The sequence below is a fragment of the Lytechinus variegatus genome, chromosome 1, assembly GCF_018143015.1.
Source record: "Lytechinus variegatus isolate NC3 chromosome 1, Lvar_3.0, whole genome shotgun sequence".
Classification (NCBI taxonomy): domain Eukaryota; kingdom Metazoa; phylum Echinodermata; class Echinoidea; order Temnopleuroida; family Toxopneustidae; genus Lytechinus; species Lytechinus variegatus.
In genome coordinates, this window is record NC_054740.1 from 26,830,941 (window position 1) to 26,844,871 (window position 13,931).

At 35.6% G+C, this 13,931-nt stretch overlaps 1 protein-coding gene across 1 annotated transcript in view; it reads left to right on the plus strand.

Annotated features, from left to right (window-relative positions):
- LOC121430046 (neurogenic locus notch homolog protein 2-like) overlaps positions 1-13,931 on the plus strand; it is a 105,737-nt gene that overhangs the window by 49,548 nt on the left and 42,258 nt on the right. Inside the window, exons 21-24 of the mRNA XM_041627320.1 lie at positions 4,144-4,257; positions 10,936-11,052; positions 12,527-12,640; positions 13,339-13,458. Coding sequence (XP_041483254.1) covers positions 4,144-4,257; positions 10,936-11,052; positions 12,527-12,640; positions 13,339-13,458 — 465 coding nt within the window. The remainder of the gene's footprint in view (positions 1-4,143; positions 4,258-10,935; positions 11,053-12,526; positions 12,641-13,338; positions 13,459-13,931) is intronic.

Below are 13,931 nucleotides of genomic sequence, written 5' to 3' on the forward strand. Positions count from 1 at the left end.
TTCCCGGAGCTATCCTACCTTTTCGAAAATATTTGAGACAGAAAAAAAATCTCTTCCGGGATTCATAACGAGGCCCTCAGCTTAGAACGTTCGTTTGAATCGGTTTGGTTGGTTTAATACCATATAAAAATCAAAACAAAATACACCAAGAGATATATATAGAACACTTAAAAAGATTGATCACTCTATTCAGAGCCATATAGATATAATTATGATACTATGGCTCTGCTCTTCGGGACTAGAGGTCCAATAAAAGTAACATGAAAATTAATATATAAGTTTATATCCTACATGAATTAAAATCCTGTGTGCTGATTGGTTTAAATAGCATCTTGTGACCAAACATATTCTCACTATTTTGCGATGATGTCGAAAATGAAACGCCCACCGAAGAAAAAGTGCTATTCCGTGACGTCAATGATGGTATAGTCGACTATTCCATCATTGACGTCACAGATCATGGTGGCGCAAGCACTAATACCCGTTCCACTGAGCGCGTAACTAAGCGCTTCAGAAAAGTAGGTCAGTCAGCGCAGCTGGTTTGATTCAGACTGAAAAAAAGATGATCTAAGAGTACAAGAACTAGATTATCAAGATCTATTTCTATAACTTATTAAAGTGGGATATAAAACAAATATACCTGGGGTGGTATTCTGGAAACGTTCTTATCTTTGTTCTTATCTTTTATCTTATCTCACTGAGATAAGAAGACGCTAAAATCATTGCAAATCGGTATTCTGAAAATCTTCTTAACGCGTTCTTATCTCTGTAAGGACTGCCCCCTTCTTATCTCCAACACGCCCATTTTTAAGATTTTACCAATCAAAATGCGCTTTATATTGGCAGTTTAACCAATAGAAGCGTTCCTTATGTGAAAAGAATATCATGGGCGCTGCGCTTACACTGTTTCTGGCGCATTGCACGAAATGGGCATTTTATACGCAATGACTGATTTTATTATTTCGAGACGTCCACGTGCACAAAATAAAGAAAGAAAAGTAAATAAAGCAGGTAGGAATAAAGAATAAAATATGAAGAAGGAAAGTAAGTAGGTATTAAAGTAAGAAGACAGAAAAGGGTCAGAATGAAGGAGAAAAAAAGATGAAAGGAACAAAGCAGAAAATAATGAAAAAAATAAAGGGTATACGAAAGAAAGCAAGCAAAAAGAACTTAGAAATACAAAAAATAAATAAGAAAGAAAAATAGAATGAATAAAAGAAGGAAAAGGAAAAAAGAAATAGAACAATTATCAATGATAAAGTGAAGGAAAACATGAAGAAAAAAAAGAACGAAAAGAAAGAAACTAAAAGGAACACACACACAAAAAAAGAAAAAAGGTCAAACTAAAAAGAAAAGTCTAAAAAACGAATGAAAGAAAGTTAGAAAGAAAAAAAAGAAAAAAAGGGAATAAAAATGTAAGAAGTGAAGGAAGAGAAAAAAAAGGAAAATGAAACAAAGAAATAAAGATGAGAGAGAAAAAAAATGAAATGGAAATTAACGCAAACATGAAGACTACAAAAAGATAAAGGAAAGAAAGGTAAATTCATAGAAAGAAAGAAAGAAAAAGAAAAAAAAAGAAAAAGGAAAATAAAAAGTTGGGAAAACAAAACGAAAAAGAAATAATTGGAGAGAATAAAAAAAAGTTTATAAAGGAAAGACAGAGAGAAGAAAGAAAGTAAAGAAAAAGACTAAATAAAGAACGAATGAAAAAAGAATGAGCGAAAGAAAGAAAAAAAAGAGAGAAAGTAAAAAAGACACAAAAGTGTCAGAAAACAGAAATAAAGACTCAGTAAAGAAAAAAAGAAAGGGATAAAACGAAAAGAGAAAATAAAAAAGGAAGAAAGATGAAGTATAAATGAAACAAAGCAAAAGAAAAAAAAAGAAATCAAAAGATTCAAACAGAACAAAAGAAAAGATATAAATGAAGAATGAAACAAAAGAGGAAAGACAGACGGATAGAAAGGAAGAAAGACTGACAAATTGATAGAAAGGAAGAAAAAGAGAAAATAAATAAAAGAAAAAAAGGAAAGAAAGAAGGGATAGAAAAAAGAGACGGGCAAAATAAAGGGTGAATGAAAGAAATGGGGGAGGAATACTTGTGGGTACTTGTTATTACTAATATGGCCATCCATTTTGAGCAAGAAAAAAACGCGGACATCGTGAAATGTAATAACCCTCTAGCTATCTTAAATATTATCTTAAATGTCGTGAAAGATAAGAAAGAAAAAAATAAGAACGTTTTCAGAATACCACTTATCTTGATTTTGATCTTATCTTTTTATCGCACTTTTGGGTTATATGCGCGAGTGGTAAATTTACGCGCTCAGCATTGGATGGAAAGCAAAAGATAAGAACAAAAGATAAGAAAAAAAAGAACGTTTTCAGAATACCAATTTGAGATCATGACGTAGATAAGAACAAAATTAAGATAAGAACGTTTTCAGAATACCGCCCCAGGCCTTTATTTCGAAAGTATAGAGAGAATTATTCATCCTCGGTTGTACTGGCAAAATCACTATTTAAAAAAAATAGTAATGCCAGTCCAACCTCGGATGAATAATTCCCGATATACTTACCCAAAGCCTGGTATATTTGTATAACATATATATATATATACAGTAGTATATAGGATTAATGGTTACACTTCGTAATTCCGAAGGTTCGTAATCCGAAACACGTAAATTGCCTATACCTCGATGTTCGTTAATCCGAAAACGTAAAAGGTTCGTTAATCCGAACATCTGTGGCGTTATTCCGAAGGTTCGATAATCCGAAAACGAAATAAGGTTCGATGTTCCGCAGGTTCGTTAGTCCGAGTAAGGCTCGTTGTTCCGAAGGTTCGTTAGTTCGAAAACGAAATAAGGTTCGTTAATCATTACGTTTTCGGACTAACGAACCTTCGGTATTACGAACCTTATTTCGTTTTCGGACTTACGAGCCTTCGGAATTACGAACCTTCGGAAATACGAACATTCGGAATAACGAACCTTCGGAATATCCGAACCTTCGGAATAACGAAACTTCGGAATTACGAATGTATGCGGGATTAATAGTGTTTTAAATAATTATGAATTCTGAACCAGTTAAAGTTGGCAAACCCTATCAAATTGACAGACAGATGAAGAGATCTTTAAACTCAACAATTACTTCCCCTTTACCCACATTTTTCTTTCGAAAAGGGATGACAGCTTTGTGATTGTCATTTATTTTACATTTTAAATATTCACACACCCAATTCTCATACATGAATATTTCACTCTAAATAGTTTTTCGTTTTTTTTAAACGAAACTAGTTAAATTAAGGAGAATTCTCCGATTTTTCTTTGATTAGTCTGTATATTGTTATGTGTGTGTTTTATGTATATATAGGATATTTTCAAGCTTTCTTTATATAATATATGCCTATATGTGTATGGGTGGTGGTGTGTGGGGGTGTATACATGTAAAATGTATTTGTATGTGTGTTAATGGAGAACATGGGAACTGGTGACAAGAACGTAGCAAAATTTCATCTGTATTAACATTTAATAAGAATTGCAAACTAAGATATTTTGTCTTAAATCTAGACTTGATGTGGAATCACAGTGTACATTATGTTCAAAATGTGATTGACTGGTGATCGAGGCACCAGAAAGTCTGAAAAAAAATGAGACAATGTCGTCCGTTTTGGTCAGCTCTATGCTGTATGCTACTGCTTGTTAACCCATCAATAAAGCTCCATAATGTCAGTGATCAAACATTATTTTGTCGATTCGACCTATTGGTATGGGATTGTGTTAGTTACATTCGATGCTGATCATTCTTGTTGTTAAGGAACCCCTTTTATGTGCATTCTGGCTCACTTAGCAGTACGACCCCATCTGCTCGCACTTTCCCTACCTTTAGAACATTTTCTTTTTCATTTTGATTAGAATAAAAGCCTATTGTACTTTTTTATCATATGGAAAAATCAGACAATTTTCCAAAATGATGTTGGATAAAGCCGAGGTAACAATAGTTATAAAAACGCGACTCGGAATAGAATATTTCTAGATAGATGGCGCTATATAAATGCATATTATTATTTTATTATTATTATAAGAGTGGTTTTCATAATCCCCTGCTATAAGTGAAAACATTTTTTGCCTTCCAATTTTACTTCAGCCGTGAAGTTTTGCTTGACCGGTTCTTGTAATGGGAGAGGGGACTGTAGCGTGGTCAGCAATGAAATCGTATGCGACTGTGATCCCGGTAGTGTTGGACAGTTTTGCGGTATCGGTGAGTAAACGTAAACTTCATAACATTTACATAGTGCTTAATGTAATTGTTTTAAGTGCACTCCATCTTATCCTCGGCTTAAGCACGGATACCCTGCCATCAGGACCACACGAGCATTCATGGATTTTCTTCTTAAATCCATTTACTGCGCCTGGATAGATATTGGCAATTGTAGTTAAACGCCTTGCCAAAGTGTCATGATGAGATTCGAATCCCGGGGTGGTATTCTGAAAATTGTCTTACTTTTTCTTGTAACTTTTCTTTAAGTCAGCAAGATAACAGCTCTCTAAAATTCTCATAAATTGGTATTCTGAAAATTGTCTTATCTCTGTAATTGTCTTATCAACCAATCATTGAGCTTGTTATATGCTTAGGTCAACCAAGAGAAACGTCTCTTCTGAGTAATAATGAAGCGCATTTTGTTGATATGAGGCGTAATTTCCGTGCGCCCTCGACGCTTTTGCTTGTGCGCTTCTGCCCAGAAGGAAAAATCAATTTTTACTGGTTTCCAGTAGAATTTTACTGGTTTCCAGTATATTTCTACTGGGCCATTTGATTTTTTAAAATGGACCAGTAAAAATCAACTGGAGACCGGTACAAACAATATTGCATTCCAGTTGAGGCAAAGTAGAAATACCAAACTGGTGTTACTGGTCAAATAAATAATGACTTTATTTCAAGTCAGATCATTTGACGAATTATGGAAAATGAATATTGCAATTCAGAGAAAGTTATTTATCTTTATAATTCATCATTATTATCATCATTCTTCTTATAATTATCATTATTATTATCATTTTTGTTATCGTTCTTATTACTGTTATCATTGTTATTGATATTTTAATTATTATTATTATCATAATTATCAAGTATTAACATTATTATTTCCTTTAATTATGATTAAGATCAAAGCAAGATATGTTCCTCTGATATAGTCAACTGGTCTAAAGTAATTCATTCTTTAAAATTGAACTGGTCAAGGCCGGTAATATCAGTAATTCTGATGATGCTGATCACGTGGTTTACCTCATTTGCATATTTCCTATTTTTAAAAGAAAAATCAGGATGTTGTTCAAAAACTTTAAATAAGTGTGTGAACTAATTCACATATGAAAATAACCATCTCTTCCATCACATTTCACTGACCATGGTATATAACAAACCAACTGCATGTAAATTATTGATCCAGTAAGACCAGTACGAGGACCAGTCAGACCAGTATAGATAATACCAGTAAAGACCAGCTTGAATTGGATACCATTATGAAGACCAGTGAGACCAATAACAACAACAAGACCAGTATAAAATTCCAGTAATTCAAGACCAGTTTAATTTTTAACTGGACCAGTATGACCAGTTATACCAGTAAACCGATGTTCCCATTTCCATAGTTCAGTTAAAATTCTACTAGTCTAACTGGTCCAGTGCAACTGGTTTTTCCTTCTGGGTGTGCTAAAAATACACGTGGCTCTTCTCAAAGACATAATTTGTTTTCTCTGAAAAAAATCATCGCCTGGAACAGCAATTTTTAATTGCTGAAAGGTCTACCAATCCGTCGTTATAATGTCTTTGGAATGTCTCCTTTTGTAAAACATGATGTTCTTGCAGGATGCAGCAAGAAATAATTATTGCAGATGGACAAAATATCGCAGCAACAATAAGTTACATTAGCCCCCTACCTCTTGTATTTTTTTTGTATTTTGCAAGGAGTTACCAGAAAGCAAAGATAAGATAATTTTCAGAATACCTTTTATCTCGATATGTTGTCTTGCGCAAAGGGATATAATGCGCCGTTTTAACTTTACGCTTAATTCTAGCTCTGACATCATACGCCCTCAGCGAAAGTTACAAGAAAATTGACAAGAAAAGATACAAGAATTTCCGGAATACGGATTTTATTTCAACTTTAAAGATACAAGAATATTTCTCTTACTCAATTTTCATATTACGACCCCCGGACCTAGCGATCCAAAGTCCGTAGACTTATCCACTGAGCCAAACATTTCTTGATTTCATGCAATAGGATGTCCGTAAGCTAAATTATGATTTGACACTAATAGTGTATCCGTATCAGGCGCGTACGCAAGGGGGGTTTAGGGAGTTTATAAGGGGTTCAAACCCACCCCCCCCCCTTTCGTTTCTTTTTTTTTTTTGCTTGCTTGTCTCCCCAGAGGTCGGTCTGGTCAAGGAGCAAGCGCCTGATAACTCCTTGGTCTGGTTACGGACAGTTTCCCTACCCAATAATGTATATGACAGCAATAATGAACAGAATCTCATGTTTCCGACGAAAAACACAACAAATTTCCGCTCGCTTCGCTCGCTCCATTTTATTATATCTTTTATTTCCGCATGTCGCCGACATGATCACGGTATCGCCATTAACAAGGCCATACATGATTATCATGATGTATACTTATGAATACAAGCAGTGGCGTAACTACGGGGGGCATGGGGGGACACGTGCCCCCCCCCCCCTTTAGCTGGCCAAAACAAAGGGGAAAGGAGAAAAAGAGGGAAAAAGGAAGAGAAACGTAGTGGGGGAAAGAAGAAATTGTTGTTTATCATAGTGTTATATTATGTTATACAACATAAGAAGCATTTTTCACAACTTTATGAAACATTATTTGCTTAATTGTGTCTTCATTGTTCCTGGTGCTCGCATAGACTTTTTAACGAGACATATAAAACTGCTGTACTAAAGCCTCCCGTTTTCAAATCAATATACAACAAAATAATATATTATAAAACATTTCCTGTCCGTGCTAACGTTCGCATTAGTGAGATTTCTGCTCTTCATAAACTCCTAAAATCAGTCCTTAAAATGTCAATTTTTCTGATCTGAATATCAAAAAAATTTAGCTCGCGCTTCGCGCTCGCATCATTTGGTTAGTGAAATACGTGGGGTCTTAGTGAATTCCTACAAACAAGCCTTGAAATGCCCCTCTTCAAGTCTGAATTTCCTAGATTTTCAGCTCGCGCTTCGCGCTCGCAGTATTTCATTAGTGAGATGCGTATGATAATCATGATTACAATGACTTCAAAAAGTGCTCCATGTGTTTAGATGTAATTCTAACAAAATCAGCAAGCGCTTGGCACTCGCATTAGATGACTATGGTGAGATATGTATACTCTGACCTAATGGATTCGTAACTATAGTCCTTAAAATATCCATGTTTTGGGGTCAATATATACAAAAATTTCAGCTCGCGCTTCGCACTCGCATCATTTGGGTAGTCAAATACGTAGGGTCTTAGAGAATTCCTACAAACAGCCCTTAGAATGCCCCTCTTCAGGTCTATATTTCCTAAATGTTCAGCTCGCGCTTTTGCGCTTGCAGTATTTGATTAGTAAGATACGTATGATAATCATGATTACATGACTACAAAAGGTGTTTCATGACTGTGTTTAGATGTAATTCTAACAAAATCAGCAAAGGATGGGACTAGCATTAGATGACTATGGTGATATATTTATACTCTTAATGGATTCTAAAATATAATCCTTAAAAATTTCCTTGTTCAGGGTCAGTATATACAAAAATTTTAGCTCGCGCTCGCATTGTTTGTTTAACGAGACAGTTAAGTATCATGATTACAAAACAATTTGCTTATAATGTCAATTTTTAGCCCTCAATATCAAAAATTTTCAGCTCGCGCTTCGCGCTCGCATTATTTAATCAGTGAGATACATATTCGTTTGATGGCACTGCATGTCCTTAAAATATCTCTATTAGGTCAGTACACCTGACAACTGAGCGCGCTCCCTAAGTGACCCGAAATTTTTGCTGGTGCCCCCCCCCCCCATGTCGTGACCCACGGTACGCCACTGAATACAAGTGAACCAAGACAAAGACATACGTTTTCTTACAAAATATGTTTTACCAATATGAAAACCAAAATGACGGAAAACGCTAAAATGTCGGTTAGCTCGCTCCGCTCGCTCGTAATAGTTTATGAAATTCCATAAGTATCTAGTCTCCTGTTCAAGGCCGTATTATGAGTGTTACGAATAGAAGGACATGTAGCATCGACTAATACTTGATTTACTAACCAACTATTGACAAGAAATGTATGTTTTGACGGGAAAACGCGAACATTTCGGCTCGCTCACTCCGCTCGCTCGTAATCATTTATGAAATTTCTTAAGTTTCTAGTCTCTTGATCAAGGCCATATCATGAGACTTACGAGCAGAAGGACATGTATCATCAACTAATATGTAATCATTACCAACAAGCTTTTGAGAAGAATTGTATGTTTTGACGGAAAAACGCAAACATTTCGGCTCGCTTGCTCCGCTCGCTCGTAATTATTCATGACATTTCTCAAGTTTCTAGTGTTCTGATCAAGGCCATATCATGAGTGCTACGATCCGAAGGACATGTAGCATCGACTATGATACCAACAAACTATTGACAAAAAGGTTATGTTTTCAACGCAAAAACGAGAACATTTCTGCTCGCTCGCGGGTCATGACCGCACTGTTACATACCCCATCCCCACTTAAATGTTATTGTCTTATTTGCAGCGCTGAAAAAAAAGAAAAAAAAATCATCACCTCCCCCCCCCCCCGCTCATCACTTTTTAGAGACTGGGCGGGAGATTTAAAAAAAAATCAGCTCGAAACCCCCCCCCCCCCCTTTCAAAAATCCTGCGTACGCGCCTGATCCGTATACACATAAAACTCACCCAAATTATCCATTATGTAGTCTATACATACACTATCTCCTGACAGCAAAAATGGTGATTAAATGCTACAAGCCATCTGGGGCCCGTTTCATAAAGAGTTACAACTGTTGTAACTTTGCCATTTTGGCAACTACCATGGAAACCTTGTAGTCAGTGGCGGATCATGACCCCGAGGAGACAAAGCATTGGGGGGGGGCACGGCATTGTTCACAAACAATGCAGTGCCCCCCCCCCCCAATGCTTTGTCTCCTCCGGGTCACGGTCGGCTACTGCTTGTAGTAGTAGTAGTAATAGTAGTAGTAGTAGTAATAGTAGTAGTAGTAGTAGTAGTAGTAATAGTAGTAGTAGTAGTAGTAGTAGTATTAGTAGTAGTAGTAGTACAGTGCGTATAAAAACGGGACAAATATTTAAAAGTCTATAAAAACTTTTGTTTCAAATTATGATGTCTATATTTTGGTGTTAATAGGTGCTCTGAAGTCTTATCTTTCAAATGCTATTAAAAAATGCTTCGTTTATGCTTTAGCGAACACCGACTGTTTTTGTCTGGGGTTAAAAAGGAGGCTTGCGCCAAAATAGCATAAAATTATAAACTTGATTATCGGACTTCTTGCTAGTTAGCAGACTTCGTCTTTACCTTTTCATTATGTTCATATGTTATGTTCATAATTTTCGAATCTTTTTATTTGCTTAAATTGTTTGTTTCTTTTTAATATGTTCTCTTTTAGTTATGAAAGCAAAAACTATTTTTTTTCAAACGAAGTATGGAAGAGAGTTTTTTTTCAAATCCTTCCATTGTTTGCTACAAAGGCTATCATGGTGCATTTAAAAGTGGCATACAGATGGGTGGGGCTCGGGGATGTTTCCCCCAAACCAAAATCATGACCAAGAAAAAAAGTGGAAAGGAAATAAAAGGAAAGATAGAAAGTGAAGTATGATTTGTTTTCTGAATATTATGTCAAAATCTATCACAAAATTTGATATTTTTTTAAAATGTGGAAATTTTTGCTTGCTCGCTTCGATCGCTCATAACTTTTTAATACATTTTATCCGATCTGCCGTATCCAGCTCCTTCAGAATCGACTCAATAAACCATTGCCATTGAAAGACATGAATCCTTTCCGGTTTTTCTGTCAAGCACATAACTTAGTCAAGGAATCAATAAACCCTTGAAAATATGATTCATGTCTTTTTAAAAGGTTCCATAACATAATTCGTTTCACATTATACAAGGATTTGAGAAATTACAAGTTCTCCAAATTAAATGCAAATCTTCTTGCTCGGGTTGACAAATAGTTTTCTTTTATTATGAAGGAAAGTTTAAAAGAAAAGAATAATAATTCAAGTAAATAAATAAATTTGTAAATGAAATTTAACTGCATAATTTGAAAATCATTAAAGGATAATGAAAAGGTTAAGAGGAAGTTTGCTGATTAGCGAGGAGTCTGATTGTCAAATTTCTCATTTCTGTCATTTTGGCGCAAGCCTCTTTTTGAAACCCAGACAAAAACGTTTCTAATTCACTCAAGCATAAACATTTTTTTTCAATGGCATTTTAAAGATAAGATTTCAGAGCATCTATTTACATCAAAATATAGATATCATGATTTGAAACAATTTTTTTAGACTTTTCAAAACTGTTCCGTTTTTTTTTCATACGCATTGTTAGTAGTATAGTAGTAATAGCAGTCATGGTAGAAGTAGTAGTAGTATTTATTAGTATTATTATTAGTAGTAGTAGTAGTTGTAGTAGTAGTAGTAGTTGTTGTATCACTCTGCACACTTAGAATTTTTTGGAAACATACTGTCCACACAACAATTTGCCAAAACTTTTATCCAATTCTTGGAAGTTTTAAACCAATAATGTGTGCTTTGGGTAAATACTACACAGTATTAGTCGAAAACTACCCAAAGTTGGATAACGTGTTAAACCAATTATTGAGTGGACAGTATGTTGCCCAACATGTTAAGAGTGTGCAATAATTTCTATTTCAGATGATCCGTGTATACCGAATCCATGCGAGAATGACTGCCTCTGTAATGTCAGTGACTCCTTTGAAGCCGAATGTATCAGCAGTTCACCCCTCATCACTGGTCCTTTATGTGAAAATGGTAATATATCCTTCTTGTTCTCGTTGATCTTGTCCCTTTTCTTATAATATCATCGTCATGCCTCCACAATGTCCATCAGTAGTATAATTATCACCTTCATACTTGTTCTAATTCTTAATATATTTTTGTTTATATTTTTCTTCACTCTTATCTTCTCTTCCACGAGCACCCAAAGGTGGATATGTAAGTTATATAAATCGCCACAATTAATATTATCACCATTATCATTATTATCATTCTTATAATTATTATCATTATTAGTAGTAGTAGTAGAATTAGTAGTAGTAGTAGTTGTTGTTGTAGTAGTAGAAGCTGTAGTAGTAGTAGTAGTAACAGTAGTATTAGTAGAAGTAGTAGTATGGTAGAAGTAGTGGTAGTAGGAGTAGTAGTAGTAGTATTGATATAGATGTTCTCCTCCTTCTTCATCCTCTTCTCCCTCTTCTTCTCCTCTATCCACCCCCTCTTCCCCCTCTTCCTCCTCTTCGTATTAGTTCTTTTCATTTAGATCCTAGCTCAGACTCTCAATAAAGGAGAATGAAACATTTGGAACAAGATAGCTTGTGTGAAAACAGAAAAATCAAAGAAACGGATCAATGCAAGTTTTAGAAAAATCGGACAAATAATGAGAAAGTTATGAGCATTTGAATATTGCGATCACTAATGCTATATGGAGATCCTCAAATTGGCATTGCGACAAAGGTGTGTTTATGTCACTTGTTAACAACTCTCCTCATAACTTTAGTGTATATTTCACTTCAATTGCCTCTTATAATCACATCTATCAGTAGATCATGTATTCTTTTTATAGGAGGGCAAAAAATACAGATTTTTAAAGAATACATCATGGATAAAGAGTTTGTATCACCATAAGATAAAGCAAAAAGATACATTTGGGGGTATTTTATAGTCTATCAAAGGGAAAGTTGTTCACATGTGACATCACACATCCTTGTCGCAATGCCAATGGGAGGATCTCCATAGCATTAGTGATTACAATATTCAAATGCTCATAACTTTCTCATTATTTGTCCGATTTTTCTCAAACTTTCTTTGTTCTTATTTTTTTATTTTTCTGTTTCGACACTAGCCTTCTGTTCCAAAGGTTTCATTCCCCTTTAAATTTAGCAGAGTCCGTGAAATCCATCCTTTATTGCTTCGCATAGACACTGAGAGAGATCGTTGAGTGATATAATGTCATTCGAATCCCTCACTCTGAAGCCAGGGGGAGGAGGATGGGCAATTCATGAAATGACTTTTTTCGGCCGTTTTCACCGATTTGTTTTAACTATGAATAGTCCTCAGCAAATCAAAATCGATGAAAACTCCCCCGACATTGTTCGTACACAAACATTCAGAAAATTACAAATTTACATGATAGGAGCAGCCTGTCCGTGAAACAGCACCATGTACGTGGAATCACAACGATTGTGAAAGAATTATTTATCGATATTCTCTCCCTTTTTTGACGAATTAGTTCATCCATGCTGGAGCTCTAGTCCTTGTGATAACGGAGGAACTTGCGACGCTGTCTCTGAGTTCTACACCTGTTTGTGCCTTGAGGGGTTCACAGGAGATGAATGCCAAACGGGTAAGTTCTAATGCGCTGACGCATCGGCATATTCCACAGACTGTCAAGCTTCGTGGACGATGAAACTATTTAAGCTACGGCGAGTGTACACCGTATTCTTTATTCCCAAACGGAAAACATAAATTAACGAAAATGATAAAAAGGGTGAGCGTCAAGTTCTCTTTCCTCTTAACGTCCTGCTTCATGATTTAATATTGGTATAGTCTATTCGGAATTCGCTCAAATGACAAAAAACTTCCATTCTCCACCTCTCTCTCACCCCTCCCCACCTCCCCTTTGTCTCTCTTTGTCTCAGTCTCTCTCACCATTTCATCCTCTCAGTTGTATGCTCTCATCGTCGTTACGAAACCAAATCCCATGTTAATATTTTTGTATCTTCTACGCAACAAAAATGTTCAGCATGGGGTATAGGGTGTGCTTGTGTGTGTATGAGGTGCGTTTTTTAGTTTCTTTTATGAAAAATAAATGGAGTTAACTTGAAAAATTATGGTGATGATTAAATTGTTGAATGGTGTTAGTTCAACACCATGTGGTGTTATTACAACACCTTTGGTTTGTACTTTAATTAATTTGCTTTCTTTGGTGTTATTTTCAATCTCTAGGCTGCAATTTAACACCTAAAATGTGATCCTTTGTTGACACCAACTGGTGTAATTCTTAACACCCTAGTTTTACAGTGTGTCATTCATATTTTTTAGCACTTGGTTGTTTTGGTCCCGTGTGTTCCAACGGAGGAACGTGCCAGGGTGACCCAGAAACCGGGGACTTCATCTCCTGCCAATGTACGTCAGAATACTATGGATCTCAGTGTGAAAATGGTGAGCTACAGCTTGGCATTCAATGTAGTATAAAGGATCCAGGGGAGCGTTTCATCAACCTTTTCATCCGACAAGTTGTCAGGGGCCCGTTGCAGAAAGAGTTGCGTTTAAACACAAGTCAAAAAATCAATCGCAAGTCAAAAATGCACGCTGTTGATTGGTTGAAAATCAAGTTGCACGTGATTTTAGAGTTACGTTTGATTGCAACTATTTCTGTAACGGGCCACAGATCGAACAACTTCCCTTGACTTTGAATTTCGCTGATATTTTGCTATGGTAACTGTCAGATAAAACGTCAGACAAGTCATTTCATTAAACGCTCCCCTTATCAAGGATTTTGTCTAGGTAGATTCTGGTGTATTTACTTCAGTAAATTACTGAATTTACTTCCGTATATTACTAATGTAGCAGTTATAGAGATGCCGTGATTTATTCAAAGTGTTCAGGACCTTTGTTAATTGTGTTAAATATGT